The 15,520-nt window shown below is 43.0% G+C and overlaps 1 protein-coding gene across 1 annotated transcript in view; it reads left to right on the top strand.

Moving 5' to 3' along the window:
- LOC103048809 (vasoactive intestinal polypeptide receptor-like) overlaps positions 1–15,520 on the top strand; it is a 38,480-nt gene that overhangs the window by 16,095 nt on the left and 6,865 nt on the right. The window contains exons 3-7 of the mRNA XM_088150516.1: positions 11,474–11,573; positions 12,255–12,362; positions 12,886–12,995; positions 13,952–14,049; positions 15,131–15,263. Of these exons, the coding sequence (XP_088006642.1) occupies positions 11,474–11,573; positions 12,255–12,362; positions 12,886–12,995; positions 13,952–14,049; positions 15,131–15,263 (549 nt within the window). The remainder of the gene's footprint in view (positions 1–11,473; positions 11,574–12,254; positions 12,363–12,885; positions 12,996–13,951; positions 14,050–15,130; positions 15,264–15,520) is intronic.

Here is a 15,520-nt window from a genome sequence, read left to right on the forward strand (position 1 = left end):
AAGTGACTTTAAGACTTCCAGTTGATGGAGGAGTACAGTTAAATCCCAGCGTCCAACTTTGACATTCTCCATTGAGATCCTTCATGGCCCTTGAGTTGATTTGATGCCAAAGCCAAACTCCTGGAGATGCTGTTAGGCTGGATTGCTGGTCAAGATTCAGGGGGGGAAAAGTTACTCTTTTGCTGCCTACAGATACATGAAGCCATAGGCCTGCTTAGGGGATCTCTTGTAATCAATTGTTTGAATGCAAAATAAGTTTTGATCAACTCTACAATGCCTCTCTGTCTGCTAGGTCATAGTCTCTTTTTCCCCTGTAACAAGGAACTTTGCTGTACTCCGTTTTAATTCTCTTGTTTCGATCCACCAGCAAGTACATGAGGCACTTCTTAAATTATAAGCTGCAATAAATCACATGATAGATTTTGGTTCCTGCCTTCCAGAAGAATTTCATTGTGCATGTGTATGCTTGCAGTCATCATCCAATTTAATGCCAACTTTTCAAATCCCATTTTTCAATTTCAGCCCCATCGGAATCACAATTATACCACTTTGATTCAAGTTTTTGTTTTCTCCTGGATGCTCTGCTTTTCAGCCATGAAAGAACAAAGCGTTGTTGGATCGTCTATAAATAGCTAGTTGCCTGGTTTTGAAAAGAGGGGGAGGAGAATGAGAGATGGATAAATGGATTGGGGTGGGGGAAATAGCACCATTTTCACAGTCCAATTATAATTCAGGGGTTCCAGATTCCAAGACTGTTATCTCTGAAGGATCAACTTCCAGGCCATGTTTGAATGCGGCACTTGGTGGTTCTTTAACAGATTTTCACCCAATTTCATGGCAGCGGACTCTCAATTCCAATAAACACCTCTGAAACTTGTCGCTCTTAATTTCAAGGTAGTAAGACAGTCTTCTGAGATGTTTTGTGAAGTACCTGAGACCCCTCAGATGTTCTTTTAGAGGACTTCAGAAACAGCAATGGTCACAGTGGCCTGTAGGTCAACATTTATGGAAAAAGAACTGCCTTTTTTTCTTGCCAAGAACAAATTAGTTGGTCTCATCGATGGATTGGTTGATGTCAATCTAGGGAACAATTTTGTATGGGTTAGTGGGTGTCAACCCTTTGAGGTAAGCTGGGCCAGGAACAGATCTCACCTGAAAGCCTAGAACTCTACTTCATTGTTATAGGTTTATTTATTTATTTATTTATACATCAAATTTGTCACTTCCCATCTCATGAAACAACTCTGGGCAGTTTACAACCAGATAAAAATCCATTAAAATACAACATCAAAACAATCCTAAAAATAAACAAATTCCAAGAAGAGAGAAAATTGGCCAATAAAAAAAAATTGGCCAATAAAAGAAAATTGGCCAATAATTCCAGGGAGAATCATCATCACTCTGGGTATGATAACAGAATCTTGAAAACCAGACCATGTTTCTCCTTCCCTCCCTTTTATATCAAAGAGAGTCAAGGTGGAGCAATCTTGAGTTTCTTTCTCATCCCTTCCTGTTTTCCGGGGCTAAATTCATCTCTTTCAATGGCAACCACCTATTTTCTTCAAGTCCGTCTGCATATTCCTCCACCACAGTTACAAACCTTCAAGAAAGTCAGCACTGTTTGCAATTGAAACCAGAGACCTTCCTTTTAGGTATGATGGATAAACAGATGGAGAGACAGTACGGAAGCTCTATATGATAATGACAGTGAGACTTTTACATGTGCCAAAATGGAAGGACTTACAAATACCTACAGCAGAAGAATGGATATTGAAATTAATGGAACTGGAGAAGATGGTGAAACTGACTACTTTGCTTAAAGAGACAACATGGTCTTGTTTCTAACTGGAAACCACTCTTGGATTTTTTGCTTGATACTCAAAAAATGCAATTTTGATTTTGGGATGTGATGACTGATGTATTTTATATCTCTAGAAATATCATGTGCAAATCATGTGTATTGTTAAAATAGATTGATTCTATGAACCTTTTTGAATGTTAGATTAAAAATTAGTTTTTACTCTTTAAAGTTTCAGAAGCTAGAGTAAGAGGTGAACATCTTTTACATTTATACCTGTACCAAAGAAAGTTACTTTTCTTTTTCTGTGCTTTTTCTTTACTGATGTTTCTTTTCGTTTCTTTTTGACTTTGTTGTAGTTTAATCTTTCAGAAATTTAATAAAATGTATATATAAATATAAAAGAAAGTCAGCACTGTAACTGCTAGGAATATTAGGTTATTAGAAGGTTGAATCAAAAGCCTCTTTTTCTGCAGAGTAAAGATACAGTAAAGATGAGGCCATATGATTGTAACGTTCAAAGAGTTGAAAGGTTGTCATTGAAAGGATGGGGTGAATTTGTTTACTGTCATTCAAAAAGACAGGGACAGAAGTGACATTTATATTACTGTACAGGGAAGGGTCTTGACTCAATCATGCAATAATTTCCTGGTGTTGCCAGCTGTTCAACAGAAAATAGCTGGGACTTTTTGAGATCTTCTTTATTATTGATTTTTCCTTGGATTTGCATCCTACTTTTCTTCTTGGAGTTCAAGGTTGGAATACCTGCAAGGTAGGTGAGATGAGAGGAAGCGACTGGATCAAGATCACCCTGGAAGCCTCTGTGACTGAGGATAAACTTGAACCAGGGTGCCTCTGATCCAAATCTACCATTTTAACCATGGTTAAAGAAGAGCTGAAGGGCCATTATCAAGGAAGATGTGCAGGACTGATGGGAACTTTGATTTGATAACTTTGAGGAATACTTCAACTGTATTATTCTATCTCTGTGTGATAGGATGATGCAAAGGATGAGGGTTTTGAGGCAATGTGGGGACGTGTGCTAAACACAGCTAAATATGAAGGGCCTGTCAGCCCAAATCCACCTTCAACTACAGAAGCTCTATGGGTGACTTTGGGCCAGTTGTTCTTTCTCAGCAGTGCGAGCTCTAAAATAGGCATAGCACTGTTAAAACAAAGAACAACAGATACCCTTAAAACCGGAGAAAAACAGAAGAATCCTAGCTATGTCCCCATACATGTTTGGCTGCCGACCCCTCAAACATATAACAGACTTTGGGCTCCTCAATCATATGAAGTGTGACCTTTGATCATTAAAAGATCGCCTGCCCCTGCTTGACAGAAAGGTGAGGAGGGATATTAATGTGTGAATTCATGGCTGATGCCTGTCATGGGGAATTCCTTCTTCCCAAAGCTTTTCTCCATGCTCTGATGTTCTCTGGAGTGCTTTGCATGGGAAACATCCCCTTGCAAAGCCTTTTGGTTTTCTTGGTCAACCTGAGGGGGTCAGAAGAACTTTCACTGAGGTTCCTGACTGAACTTGTTGTGAATTCTAAGTGGTTGGCTGATTTTTCTTGTATTTGAATTTATTTTCATTTCCTTTCTCTTCCAACCCCTTCCTTTCCCTTTTCTTCTCCTCCCTCCCTCCCCCCTTTTCCTTCCCCTGTTTCCTTCCTTCCTTCCTTCCTTCCTTCCTTCCTTCCTTCCTTCCTTCCTTCCTTCCTTCCTTCCTTCCTCCCTCCCTCCCTCCCTCCCTCCCTCCCTCCCTTCCCCTTCCCCTTCCCCTTCCCCTTCCCTTCCCTTCCCCTTCCCCTTCCCGTTTCTTTCTCCTATTCCCTTCCCTCCCCTCCCTTCCCCTCCCTCCCTCCCTCCCTCTTCCCCTATTTCCTTCTCTTTCTCTTTCCTTTTTTCCTTCCTTCCTTCCTCCCTTCCCCTTCCCCTTCCCCTTCCCCTTCCCTTCCCCTTCCCCTTCCCCTTCCCCTTCCCCTTCCCCTTCCCTTCCCCTTCCCCTTCCCCTTCCTTCCTCTCCTCCCTCCCATTTTTACACCTTTCCTGGGGGCCCTTCCCCACCAGAAGAGCAGGTTCAGCCTTTGGAATCGCCCACGGGGGCTTCTCCCCCCCCCCGGAGTTTGTCGGGCGCAAAGCTTCTTGAGTGGTGCTGAAATGTTGCCAAGAGGTGGCACAGTTGGGATGAGTCAGAAGGCAAGAAGAGAGACCGAGAGAGAATCTCTCCTGCTGCTGTCAAAGATGCTGCTAACTTTCAGCTGGTCACTCTTCTCTCTGGTAAGTGCTGTATCTCTATTGATCTCTTTGCAAAAATTAGGCTTCTTTTTGGATAGGAATATGCGGCTTCTTTGAGAGGGAAGCAGGGGGTGTGCACTTATAACCACTTGCGGCAAACGACTCGTAACGCCTTCGCTCAGCTTGTTTTATTCCGGGGTAATTCAATAGCTTGCACTGGACACTTTCTTTTACTGGACATTTCTCCGTGCGGCAGAAAGGATCCAGGCTGCAGGGCTAACAAGGAAGGCAACGGTAGGATTGTAAAGACCCTGGAATGAGTGTGGGATGAGAAGTTTTTAAAGATCCTGGATAAATTCCCTGGCAGAGTGGAAGGATGCACATTTTTGCATGTGCTGCGAGCCACTGGATTTACCCCGTTCATTGCTTCTTTCTTTTACATCTGATTATTTACTATCTAGTAATCTAACCTCTATCAATCATCCATCTATGAATCCTGTCTCTCTATTGTAGCTATATCTATCTGTCTATCCACCATCTACCTCTATATCATCTCTCTCTCACACACACATCTATCTATCTATCTATCTATCTATCTATCTATCTATCTATCTATCTATCTATCTATCTATCTATCTATCATACATATTTCAAATATCTGGAAAGATCTTAGGAGGACAGCTATATCCTAGTCATATGAAGTTCTGCAGTTCCAAACAAACAATAGCTGATATGGGTTTCCTCCAACTTGTCCACCATCAAGATGGAGAGACTGGCAATGAAAAGATGTTGGTGGGTTTTGCGTCCTTATGTCTTCCTATGCTTCGGTTTGCCCAGTACAAGAACTGAGATATAACAAGAATAAACAACAATTTATAATTAATTTTGGGAGGAGAAGTTCTCTAAAATTCAGGGGTGCAAGAGTTGATTGATTGATTGATGATGATGTGCCATCAAGTCATTTCTGAGTGCCAGCGACCACATAGATAGATTTTCTCCAGGAGAATCTGTCCCCAGCCTGGTCCTTCAGGTCTTCCAACAGTGGACTCATCACCACTGTATCTGAGTCCATCCACCTTGTTGCTGGTTGTCCTCTTTCTTCCCACCTTTCCCAGCATTACAGCCTTCTCCAGAGAGCTGGGTCTTCGCATAATGTGTCCAAAGAAGGATAATTCAAGCTTGGTCATTTGCTTGGTCTCAAATGAGAACTCTGGGTTGATTTGTTCAATGATCCATCTGTTTGTTTTCTTGACTGTCCACGGTATTCTCAGAAATCTTCTCCAACACCCAAGTTCAAAAGCACCCGTACTTTCCTCTCCTGCTTCTTCAAAGTCCAAGTTTTGCTTCCATAGAGGGTCACAGGGAAGACCATGACTTGCATGATTCTGATCTTTGTGGGAATAAATCAGCAAAGTGGTTTCCTAATATTCTGAGATAGGAAACACCTGAAAACAGCATAAAGCAGCATAAACCATCATATTGGCTTTATGTAATCTAAGAAAAATGAAGGAAGGAACATGGGGAGAAGAATACTACATCCACCTTCAATGTGATGCAATGGGTTCCTTTCTGCATTAACATCCCGCCCACTCTTTGTTTCACCCTCATGTTAGGAGTGATCCCTGCCTCCTTGCAAAATTACCCATCCCTACCATCTATTGGAGGTTATTTTTTCTTCTTCTCTGTCTTCCTGAAAGAGTTGTCTTGGCACGACTGGATGCTTTTGAAGTTCTGACAAGTGGGTTTGATCACCGTAATTACTCTTTAACTGAAGTGCGGGGAATACATTTGACAGCTATTAACTTTTAATTGGAATGACAGAAAGAGTCATGGAATATGTCAAAATATCATGCACACAGCACAGAAGTGAAGTTTTCCCTGGGAGTGAGGGAGGAGGAGCAGAGAACAGAATAAAAAGAGCACCATGACTGGATTATCAAGGAGACGCGACATCTCTTGGCAACATGGCCAACAGGAGGGACATAGGAGCAAAGACTTGGGAAGCCATGACAGAAGAGTGATTATGGTTATGGAGTTGCATGTTATGGACCCAAACACTAGAAAGTGATCATCCCAAAAGGATTTAACCCATCTGACGTTGGAACTCCTACCCTGAACATCTCTATGGTATCACCTTTTTTCATTTGATTTTTTTTTCTTCCAAAATCACCAGTTCTAAGACCAGTTTTAAAGATGGACCTTATTGGGTTCTAGGCAAGGTGAACGCTGCAGGAGATATTCAGTGGACCTTAGAGATGGGGGCAGCTGAGGATTGGTTGCGGGTGTTGGTAGTTGTAATTCCAGCACGTCTGAAGACTATCTTGTTCTTGATCTCCTAGGTCAGAGGGATATCAACTGAGGCCCAGGGACCATGCTGGCTTAGAAAAAACTTGGATTCAGTCCTAGAGAAGTCATAACCAAATTGCAATTTTTAATGCGACTAGAGAGGAACCCAGTTAACTATATTTAATTTTAAGTAAGTGTAACTAAATCAAGTTTTGTTTTGAACCTGGCGCCTGTGCTGCATTTTGCTTTAGGGCCCATGGCATGCTTCTCAAAGACCGAGTGTGCTTCTTTCTCCCCCCAGAAGCTGATTCTTGGTAAGATCTGATCTCCTCAAAAGCTCACACAACATTTTAAAGTACCCCCTTCCCTCCCCAAGTCAATGTTTCCAGTAGAATTTATGGAGGAATCCACAGATGCTCCTTGCAGAAAGCTTCTGGTAGTTGGTTTGTAATCTCCTAGGTATTTCCAGGATGACTTGCATGCACCAACCTGCCATATCATAACTGCACAATAGATTAGAATCGCAGGACATTGTTTGTCAAATTGTGTTGGCATACGGGAGATTGACACTCACATTCATTCCAAGAAGAGGCGTGAAGCCGGAAGAGGTACCTCTACTTGTTCAGATTGCTGGCTCGCTCTTTCTCAGACCTCAGCGTTCTATGAACATGAAGTCAATGCAATCAAACTAGATTCTTGATAAAAGCAAGATACACTTTGGAAATGTAAAGATGGGAAAATGCTTTTCGAACATGTGTGACGGCGAATTATGCCTTAATCACTTCCCATTTAGATTATTGGGATGTGTGCAGGTGTAAAACTCAGCAAGCGTAAAATGCATGTGCTTCAGTAAATCTGCACAGCTCTTCGTCCACTGCTTTATCTTTCCCTGCAATTCTTTTGATGTTGCATGATAGCAGTGGACTAGATTAGGAAGGAGGAGAGCAGAATCAGAATCAGAGGGGGGAGGAGGAGGGGGAGGAGGATCAGAGGAAGGGGGGAGGAGGAGGAGGAGGAGGAGGATCAGGATCAGGATCAGGATCAGAATCAGAATCAGAATCAGAATCAGAATCAGAATCAGAATCAGAATCAGAATCAGAATCAGAGGAGGAGGAGGAGGATCAGAGGAAGAGGAGGAGGAGGAGGATCAGGATCAGAATCAGAATCAGAATCAGAGGAGGAGGAGGAGGAGGATCAGAGGAAGAGGAGGAGGAGGAGGATCAGAATCAGAGGAGGAGGAGGAGGATCAGAGTAAGGGAAGGAGGAGGAGGAGGAGGAGGAGGAGGAGGATCAGGATCAGAATCAGAATCAGAATCAGAGGAGGAGGAGGAGGAGGATCAGAGGAAGAGGAGGAGGAGGAGGATCAGAATCAGAGGAGGAGGAGGAGGATCAGAGTAAGGGGGGAGGAGGAGGAGGAGAAGGATCAGAATCAGAATCAGAGGAGGAGGAGGAGGATCAGAGTAAGGGAAGGAGGAGGAGGAGAAGGAGAAGGAGAAGGAGAAGGAGAAGGAGAAGGAGAAGGAGAAGGAGAAGGAGAAGGAGAAGGATCAGAATCAGAATCAGAATCAGAGGAGGAGGAGGAGGAGGAGGAGGAGGATCAGAGGAAGGGGAGTAGGAGGAACAGCAGCAGCGGAAGCAGGGGAGGAGGGGGAGGAGAATCATAATCAGAGGAAAAGGAGGAAGATTAAAATCAGAGGAGGAGGAGGAACAGATTAGAGGAAGGGAGAGGAGCAGCAGCAGCAGCAGGGGAGGAGGGGAAGGAAAATAGTAATGGAAAATAACTTTATTGCAATTATGAATATTTCATGGCCTGTGAGTTCCCGGGAATTGAGCATGACTCAAGACAATCTTGGCCCAATTAAGTGACATCACCTGGTTAACCTGGGCTGATCTGGAAAAACCTAATCAGAAAACCTACTAAAACCTACTAAACTTGGTTAGTACCTGGATAGGCCACCAGGAAATTCTAGAGCTGAACAATGGCCTGGAAAGGTGAAAAAAAAACTTCTTGGAAGAATGCAATGGTAAAACACTTTGGTTTGATTCAGGAACATCTGAAGGGGGGAATCAAAGAAGTCAAGTTGGAATTTGCAACTATACAAAAAAAACCCACCACTTTGAAGAAGCAGTTGCAGATGCCATCATGACTCCCCCCCACCCTCAAAAACCCCTTGCCCCTTCCCGAGAAAACTACAATGATACGTCCATCTGTAGGAGTTGAGTTTGACTTGAGGGAGGCATTATGTTTTATCTTTAAGTGAAAATCAGAATGATACCTGTTTAATTTTATTTTTAAGTAAAACAAACTGCCACGTCATTCATCCTGCATTTATTTTTGATGTGACTTGGCTATTATTAACCCTCGGATTTAGAAAGGTGGTCTTTATTTAGCGGTAAGCCTTTGATCTCCAGAATGGCAACTTTCATTGATCTTCAGGAAGGATGATATTTTAGGCAACGGTGTTAATCATCTTCAATTTGAGGTTATTTAAATCTCCTTTACCAGGCAGAATGACAGAAGATCAAAGTGATAAATGCCGAATATGTATATGACAACTTTATCAAAACAGTCTGTTTGATGTAGCAAAGGGGCCCAGGCCTAGCAGCCACAAGAACAGGTCTGAAACAGCCGACTTCCACGTGGGGATTTCCTTGGTGAACCAAAAGGATAGAATACAATGTGAGTTTAGAAGCCAGGGCAACCAATCCAGAGGGAGGAACAGAGGAAATGGGGAAAGAAAATGAAAGAGGAGGGGGTGACCCTTTTCCCCTCTTCCCCCCTTGAAAGTAGGACCTTCAGCCCATCTTTACATTAAATCCTTATTATGAAATGAAGAGCTAAAAATGCATCTGGGCCCGTTCAGATAAGATGGCAGTGACCAAGTGCGGTTAAGCATGGAAAGATCTACTCATGGCTAGCTTTTACATCGTGTGAATGCCCTGGGGTGCCCACAGGATATAGTAAAAATAAGCCAAGGTGGTAGCTGTGATGATGTCACCAAAGCTCCACCCAACTTTTACGTGTGGAGACCGAACCCCGTTGGGTGAACTTTCCCTCTTGGCTTGCGCTGTCTGCAATGCGCTGTCCACACTCTGCATCCCAAACTCTGGAGCCCTGCCATTCGGGGTATGGGGCCCTCCATAGAAACCACAGCCAGAGCCGGGTGACCCGAGTGTGTCCCATGAAAGCTAGTGAGTTCCAACAGAACATGGACAGATGGACCTCCCAGCTTACTGCTTGCTGCAACCAAGAATGAACCATTTGGTTCTCTTCCGTTTTGTTTTCATTTTGTCCGCAGACTCGGCAACTCATTTGATGTCCTTGCTTTCCAGTTTAATCAGAAACAAACAAATCAATTTCAGCGTTTATTTGTGAGTCCAATTTTCACTTCACATTTCTCCTGCTCTTTCATTTTCTTTTTGCCATTGCCTCCAAGGGGAAAGAAGTATGCAGGTCCCTTGGAAATAATACTCCTCAAGAAGGAAGATGGTCACACAACTGCAAAACCTTTTTTTTTTCTGTCCAGTTTTAAAATCAACATGCTTAGGTACTCCCGTTGGGACGTAATTTCTAAGAATAAAGATGGGTGCAAATTTAAAATTGTGGCTGACTGGATACAAAGTAGCAAGAGAAGGAGAAGGAGAAGGAGAAGGAGAAGGAGAAGGAGAAGGAGAAGGAGAAGGAGAAGGAGAAGGAGAAGGAGGAGGAGAAGGAGAAGAAAAGGAGGAGAAGGAGGAGAAGGACAAGAGAAGGAGAAGATAGGCAAAGGAGAAGGAGAAGGAAGGTAGGAAGGAAGGGAGGGAGGGAGGGAGGGAGGGAGGGAAAGAAAGGAAAGAAAGAAAGAAAGAAAGAAAGAAAGAAAGAAAGAAAGAAAGAAAGAAAGAAAGAAAGAGGAGGGAGGGAGGGAGGGAGGGAGGGAGGGAGGAAGGAAGGAAGGAAGGAAGGAAGGAAGGAAGGAAGGAAGGAAGGAAGGAAGGAAGGAAGGAAGGAAGGAAGGAAGGGATTGCATAGCTGCTGAAAGAAATAAAAGGCATCTCAGAATTCAAAATCTGGTATAAACATTCTTATTTATTCTGGCAGCTTCCACCCTTCCAAATCTGAAGCAGTGCCCAGATCTTCCCCGCCACCGTCATTCTCCTGGTGTTCACTGGCAAGCCCCTTGGAGCCTAAATTAAGCCAGAGAGCTGATAATTCAGTTTGCTTTTCGCTTCACATTTGAGAACGCCGTTCAGCCCCTGGTGTAGAAACTGCGTTGTTTCAGACAATAGATTCCAGGTTAAAAAATACAAAAATAAATATGTTGTGTTTTAATTCTGCCCCTGGCTCTTTTGAAAAATCAACTAGCAATTATCCCCAAAGCACAACAATTTCATAAAATTGCTATTGAAATGTCCTTTAAATTACTAAAGGGGATGTGGTGGGGGAGAGAAACAATTATCTGCTAGCCAAGCCCTGATGGGGATCCTTTGAAATGCAAATCAGATTATTTCTCAGAGTAATGAATACTTTTCAGAGTAATCACATTGTTTCTTCTCTTGATAGTCAGGAATTATTTTGGTCCGACACTGGGCAAAATTCAGTTTTCTCAGTCTGCTCTTTCTTTTTTTAAAGATTCCGTTGGAAATGTTCCAAAAGCTATAGAAAGGAGGTTTCCAATTTTAGAATAAAAAATGATATGCCAAACAAACTTACCTATTGTGATAATAAAATTGAGGATATTATTCTATTTGGTGTGGCTGGTTTATTAACCTTAAACAGGGCAGTTCTGGTTTAATTGTTTTTTATTTAACTTGGACATCTGTCCCAAAGCTCTCTCTGGGTGGTGACCCTGACCTTAAGCAGTCTGTGATTCTTCTATCTTAGTTGTATCACTGCAGTACACAAGACTATCATAACTTGTCACTTCCAAATAAACAATTTGCATTTTGAAGGATGGGGAAGAAAAAGTTTTAGGGTTCCCTTAGATGGGAATTCATGCAGACAGCCCTTTACAAAGCAGTCTGTGGACCAGAATTTTCCCCGGAGATGTTCCACTTGTCCAAATGTTGCATTGCAGATTCAGCAACACATAGGAAACATGGATGAAAAGGACTAAATTCTAAAATAACATCACTTTTCCTTTCCTTTTTTTTTTCCATTTTCACTAGGCTGCTTCTATCCATCCGGAATGTGCAATATTTCAACAGGTGGTGAAAGATAAGGCTCAATGTTTGGACCAAAACCAATCCCTACGATTAGATTTTAAAGGTGATGGACATGGACTTGGGTTTTACAAAGCTTCTGGAAATGTCTAAATACGTCAACTAGAATGTTATGGGACAAATGGACAGATTGGATTAGATTGGTGTCCATCTGTGCACTGGCCATGTATTTATGATGGTACCACTCAACTAGGAAATGGTGGACACCATCTTGCTGGATTTTTTATTGCTAGAATTATTGATTTATTACTATTTTTTTGATCTGGCCTTGACTTTTGGTGAATTTAAGGCAGGGTACATACCTAATATGCCTGCCTCCTATTTCCCCCAAAACAACATCCCTGGGAGGTGAATTGTACTGAGAGAGTGAGTGGCCCAAAGTGGGATGGTAGGTGGGAAAGACCTTGGGAGACTGGGCAAAGAGATGCTGCCAAGGAAAGGTCAGATAAGAGGCAACATAGCCCACAGCTGGGTAGTGGGTGGAGCAAGAGGCTCAGGAGGGACCCTCCCTAAGTTATTGGGCTGTAAAGGAGATGGGGGGAGAAGACTTGTACTTTCAGACTTGCAAGCTTCTGTTAATGTAGCCTTACAATAAGTAGAATTAGCTCATCTGGTCATGTCTCCTGTCTGATCTACCTAGTAAGGCTGGCATCAGTCAAAGCCCCTCCACCTTTATTTCATGACTTTGGATGGAAGTTTTGAATTTTACCTGCTTGTTTTCTTTCAGGTTGTTCAGGAGAGTGGGATGGACTGAGCTGCTGGCCTGAAGCTGAGTTTGGAGAAACAGTAACCCAACCATGCCCAGGATTTTTTGAACAAATCACCAGCACTCATGGCAAGAAATCTCTCTTTCTCTCTCTCTTAACATCACTTTGGACAGGGACTCAGAGGCAAATATGGTGTCCAGACAGGCTAGTGATGAATTGCTAGAACAGGAGGGATAGAATGCAAAGACTTGGTCAACAACAAGCTGATGGACAGATTTTGGAATGGGAAGACAATGGAGGGGATGAGAGAGTCTGCTTAGCATCGTCTCTTCTATGTAGATTATTGAATCCACCTAGCAAAGTTCCTATGTAAGCTTCCCAGATCACTTGAAACCTTTTTGATGGTCTAACTCCAGATTCTCTTTCCTTTCTATTAGAGATCAATGTTGAGAGGCCAACTCCAGGCCAACCAGTCTCTCCTCCTGCAGCTGTGCCAACTCCATAGTTCTCAATTTGCCAATGTCAACCCCCCCCCCCCAATTCATTGCACCACCCTTATGCATTAATATTTATTATTATTTGAAGGCCAACAAAGTGTTTCATGCTATGTATTGTCGAATAGCATGTTTCATGCTATTTCATGCTTTACAGGGTTCCTGCACCGAAATTGTACATCAGGTGTTTACTGGTCAGAACCATTTCCATCCTACTCAGTGGCCTGTGGCTTTGAAGAAGGTTTAACAAGGGGACCAGAAGATCAGGTCAGGACTCCATCTCATTTGGATGAAGCAAAAGGTGTTCTCCAAAATGCACTGATGAACACCTCTATTTCTACAGCTGCTGCTTTTGGGCTTCCTGGATGAACTTCATGGGGGAAATCCCAGCCAATCAGGGATCACACCATAGCCCTGCAATGTCATTCCAACCAAATATGATACAAGGAGTCCTTCTCTAGGGGCAAATGAAGTAGGGATAAGGGCTTATTCTTCCTAGATTAATCAAATACTGTAGGTAATGGTAACCATAGCTGGAACCTTTCATTGCACGGTGTGTTCCAGAAAGTACAGTTACGAAAGAGAGAGATTTGCATTGCTTTGTGTGATGCAGAACTTCCTTTTCCAATTTAATGCAAGGAAAATAAATGGGATATTGCCTCAGCTGTGGATTCCGAAAAAGGGAATAGCAATTTAAGAATCCCTAAGTGGCAATCTTCAGCCCTTTAAGACAACCAGCCAAAATGTCTCCATCATGTGTAACTGCACCAATGTGGTGTAGTAGTTAAGGTGTCGGACTGGGAGCCCAGGGTCAAATCCAACCCCAGCCATAGAAGGGGTGGGGTGACTGTGGGCCAATCCACTCTCTCAGCCCAACCTACTCATGGGGTTGTTGCTGTAGGGAGGTAGGAGTTCTGTGTAGGCTGTCTTCAGCTCCTGTAGTCCACTGGAGTTGGGTAGCTAATAAATTCAAAATAATAATAATAATAATAGTAATAATAATAATAATAATAATGATGATGATGATGATGATGATGATAATGATGATGATGATGATGATGATGATATATCAAATGAATAAAATAATATGAGGTGCAATACTGCTTCCACATCAGTTCCTCCTCTTCATATTAACGGTATTCAATGCAAGCCAGCTTAAGACTCTGAGAGTGAAGTTCTCCCATAAGCTTCAGCTTCTGAATTTTCTTTCCTCCTCTGCACAGAAATCATACTACTTGGCGTTCTGGTATATCTACACGGCTGGTTATGCCATATCTTTAGTGTCTCTCATTACTGCACTTCTCATCTTTGCGTTCTTCAGGTAAATACCAGGATGACTTTGGGTGATGGTACTTGCGTCTTGCAGTTCTTCTCCATCCTTGTAATTCCTTGTAATTCATTCTCCATCCTTGTAATTAAACCATTGTCTGCCAATTGGCTTTTTGACATTCTCATGATCCTTTTCACCCTAGTTTGTTCTGTGGGTGTTTCACAGGTCCATGGTTCCCAAGTTGCTTTGGGAGTAGGCTGGTGGGGTTCATATTCAGGAAGCCCCTGTGTAAAATGGTCATATGATGTCCTGAGATTGGACAAGGTCATTTGGAAACAAGAGAAAGGATGGCCCTAGCATTCAAAAAAGGCAGAGGGGGACAATTCTAGACCTTTTAGAGCACATGAAACTTGCCAAGATTTTGAGGAGGACAGAAGTCACATCACCTTTTGTATCGCTAAACCCACAAAATTAAATAAAATGAAGTAAGGAAAACACCTGAAGGGCCAGAAGAATGCCAGATATTGTGAGATTTAATTTTGCAACAGATCTCCAGAGGCCCGTAAAATCTCAGAAGAGAAGGCCAAATTCACAGAGTTTATGGTGTTAACCTTCCTCTGGGGCTCTGCAGCTTCTCTGAGTTTCCATCCCTCCAGGGCTCTGCAGCACCTTCCCATTTTCCCAGTAGCTGGCAACCTCACTGCCTTTCCTTCTCTCCAACAATCTTCAACCTCCCTGGCTCCCCATCTCTCCAGGGCTCTGCTCCCTCCCTGGCTTCACGTCTCTCTCATCCCTCCAGAGCTCTGCATCCTTCCTGGCTCCCCATCCCTCCAGGGGGTTATACAGGCTGAGATGTGTGGTCAGCCAAGGAGGCTTCAAAGACATGGAAGGATGTTCTCCAGAACCCAACACCATTCACAATTGCACCTTTCACCACCCAAAGAAACCCCAAAGCCAGTCTCAAGACCCCTGAGTATAAGATAGGAAACCACACGCCTCTTTCCCAGAGGAAGAAAACTTGGGGGAAAGCACATGGTGGATTTCAGGACTTCATTTGCTAAAAGCAAAACTCAGTTGCACGTTGTAGCTTTCCTTTGCAGATCAACCTTTTTATTTTCTTGCTCCATTTCAGGAAGTTTCACTGCACGAGGAATTACATCCACATGCATTTATTCGCCTCCTTCATCCTGCGGGCGGCTGCGGTGTTCACAAAAGATGCCGTTCTGTTCTCAGACGACAGCATGGACCACTGCCTGATGTCATCTGTCTGCATCTTTCTTTATATATCCGTTATTCGATTTCTCTACGTTTGTATATCTATATCTATTTATCGCAGCTCTAGAAACTGAGGTTTCCCGGGGGTAATTAATGTGGAATGGGATGGTCTTTGGGATGTAGGCTAACATTTTCAAAATCTCATCTTCAAAGGGAAAGTGCAGAATGTGGGTTTGTTTGGTTGTTTTCGTTTTGCTGTAATGGTTTGGCTTCCCATATGGTAAAGGAATTTTACGCCATGGTGGCA

The sequence above is a fragment of the Python bivittatus genome, unplaced genomic scaffold (genome assembly GCF_059951505.1).
Source record: "Python bivittatus isolate LINGU-HERP-01145 unplaced genomic scaffold, Pbiv_v1 ctg000610_np1212, whole genome shotgun sequence".
Taxonomy (NCBI): Eukaryota; Metazoa; Chordata; class Lepidosauria; order Squamata; family Pythonidae; genus Python; species Python bivittatus.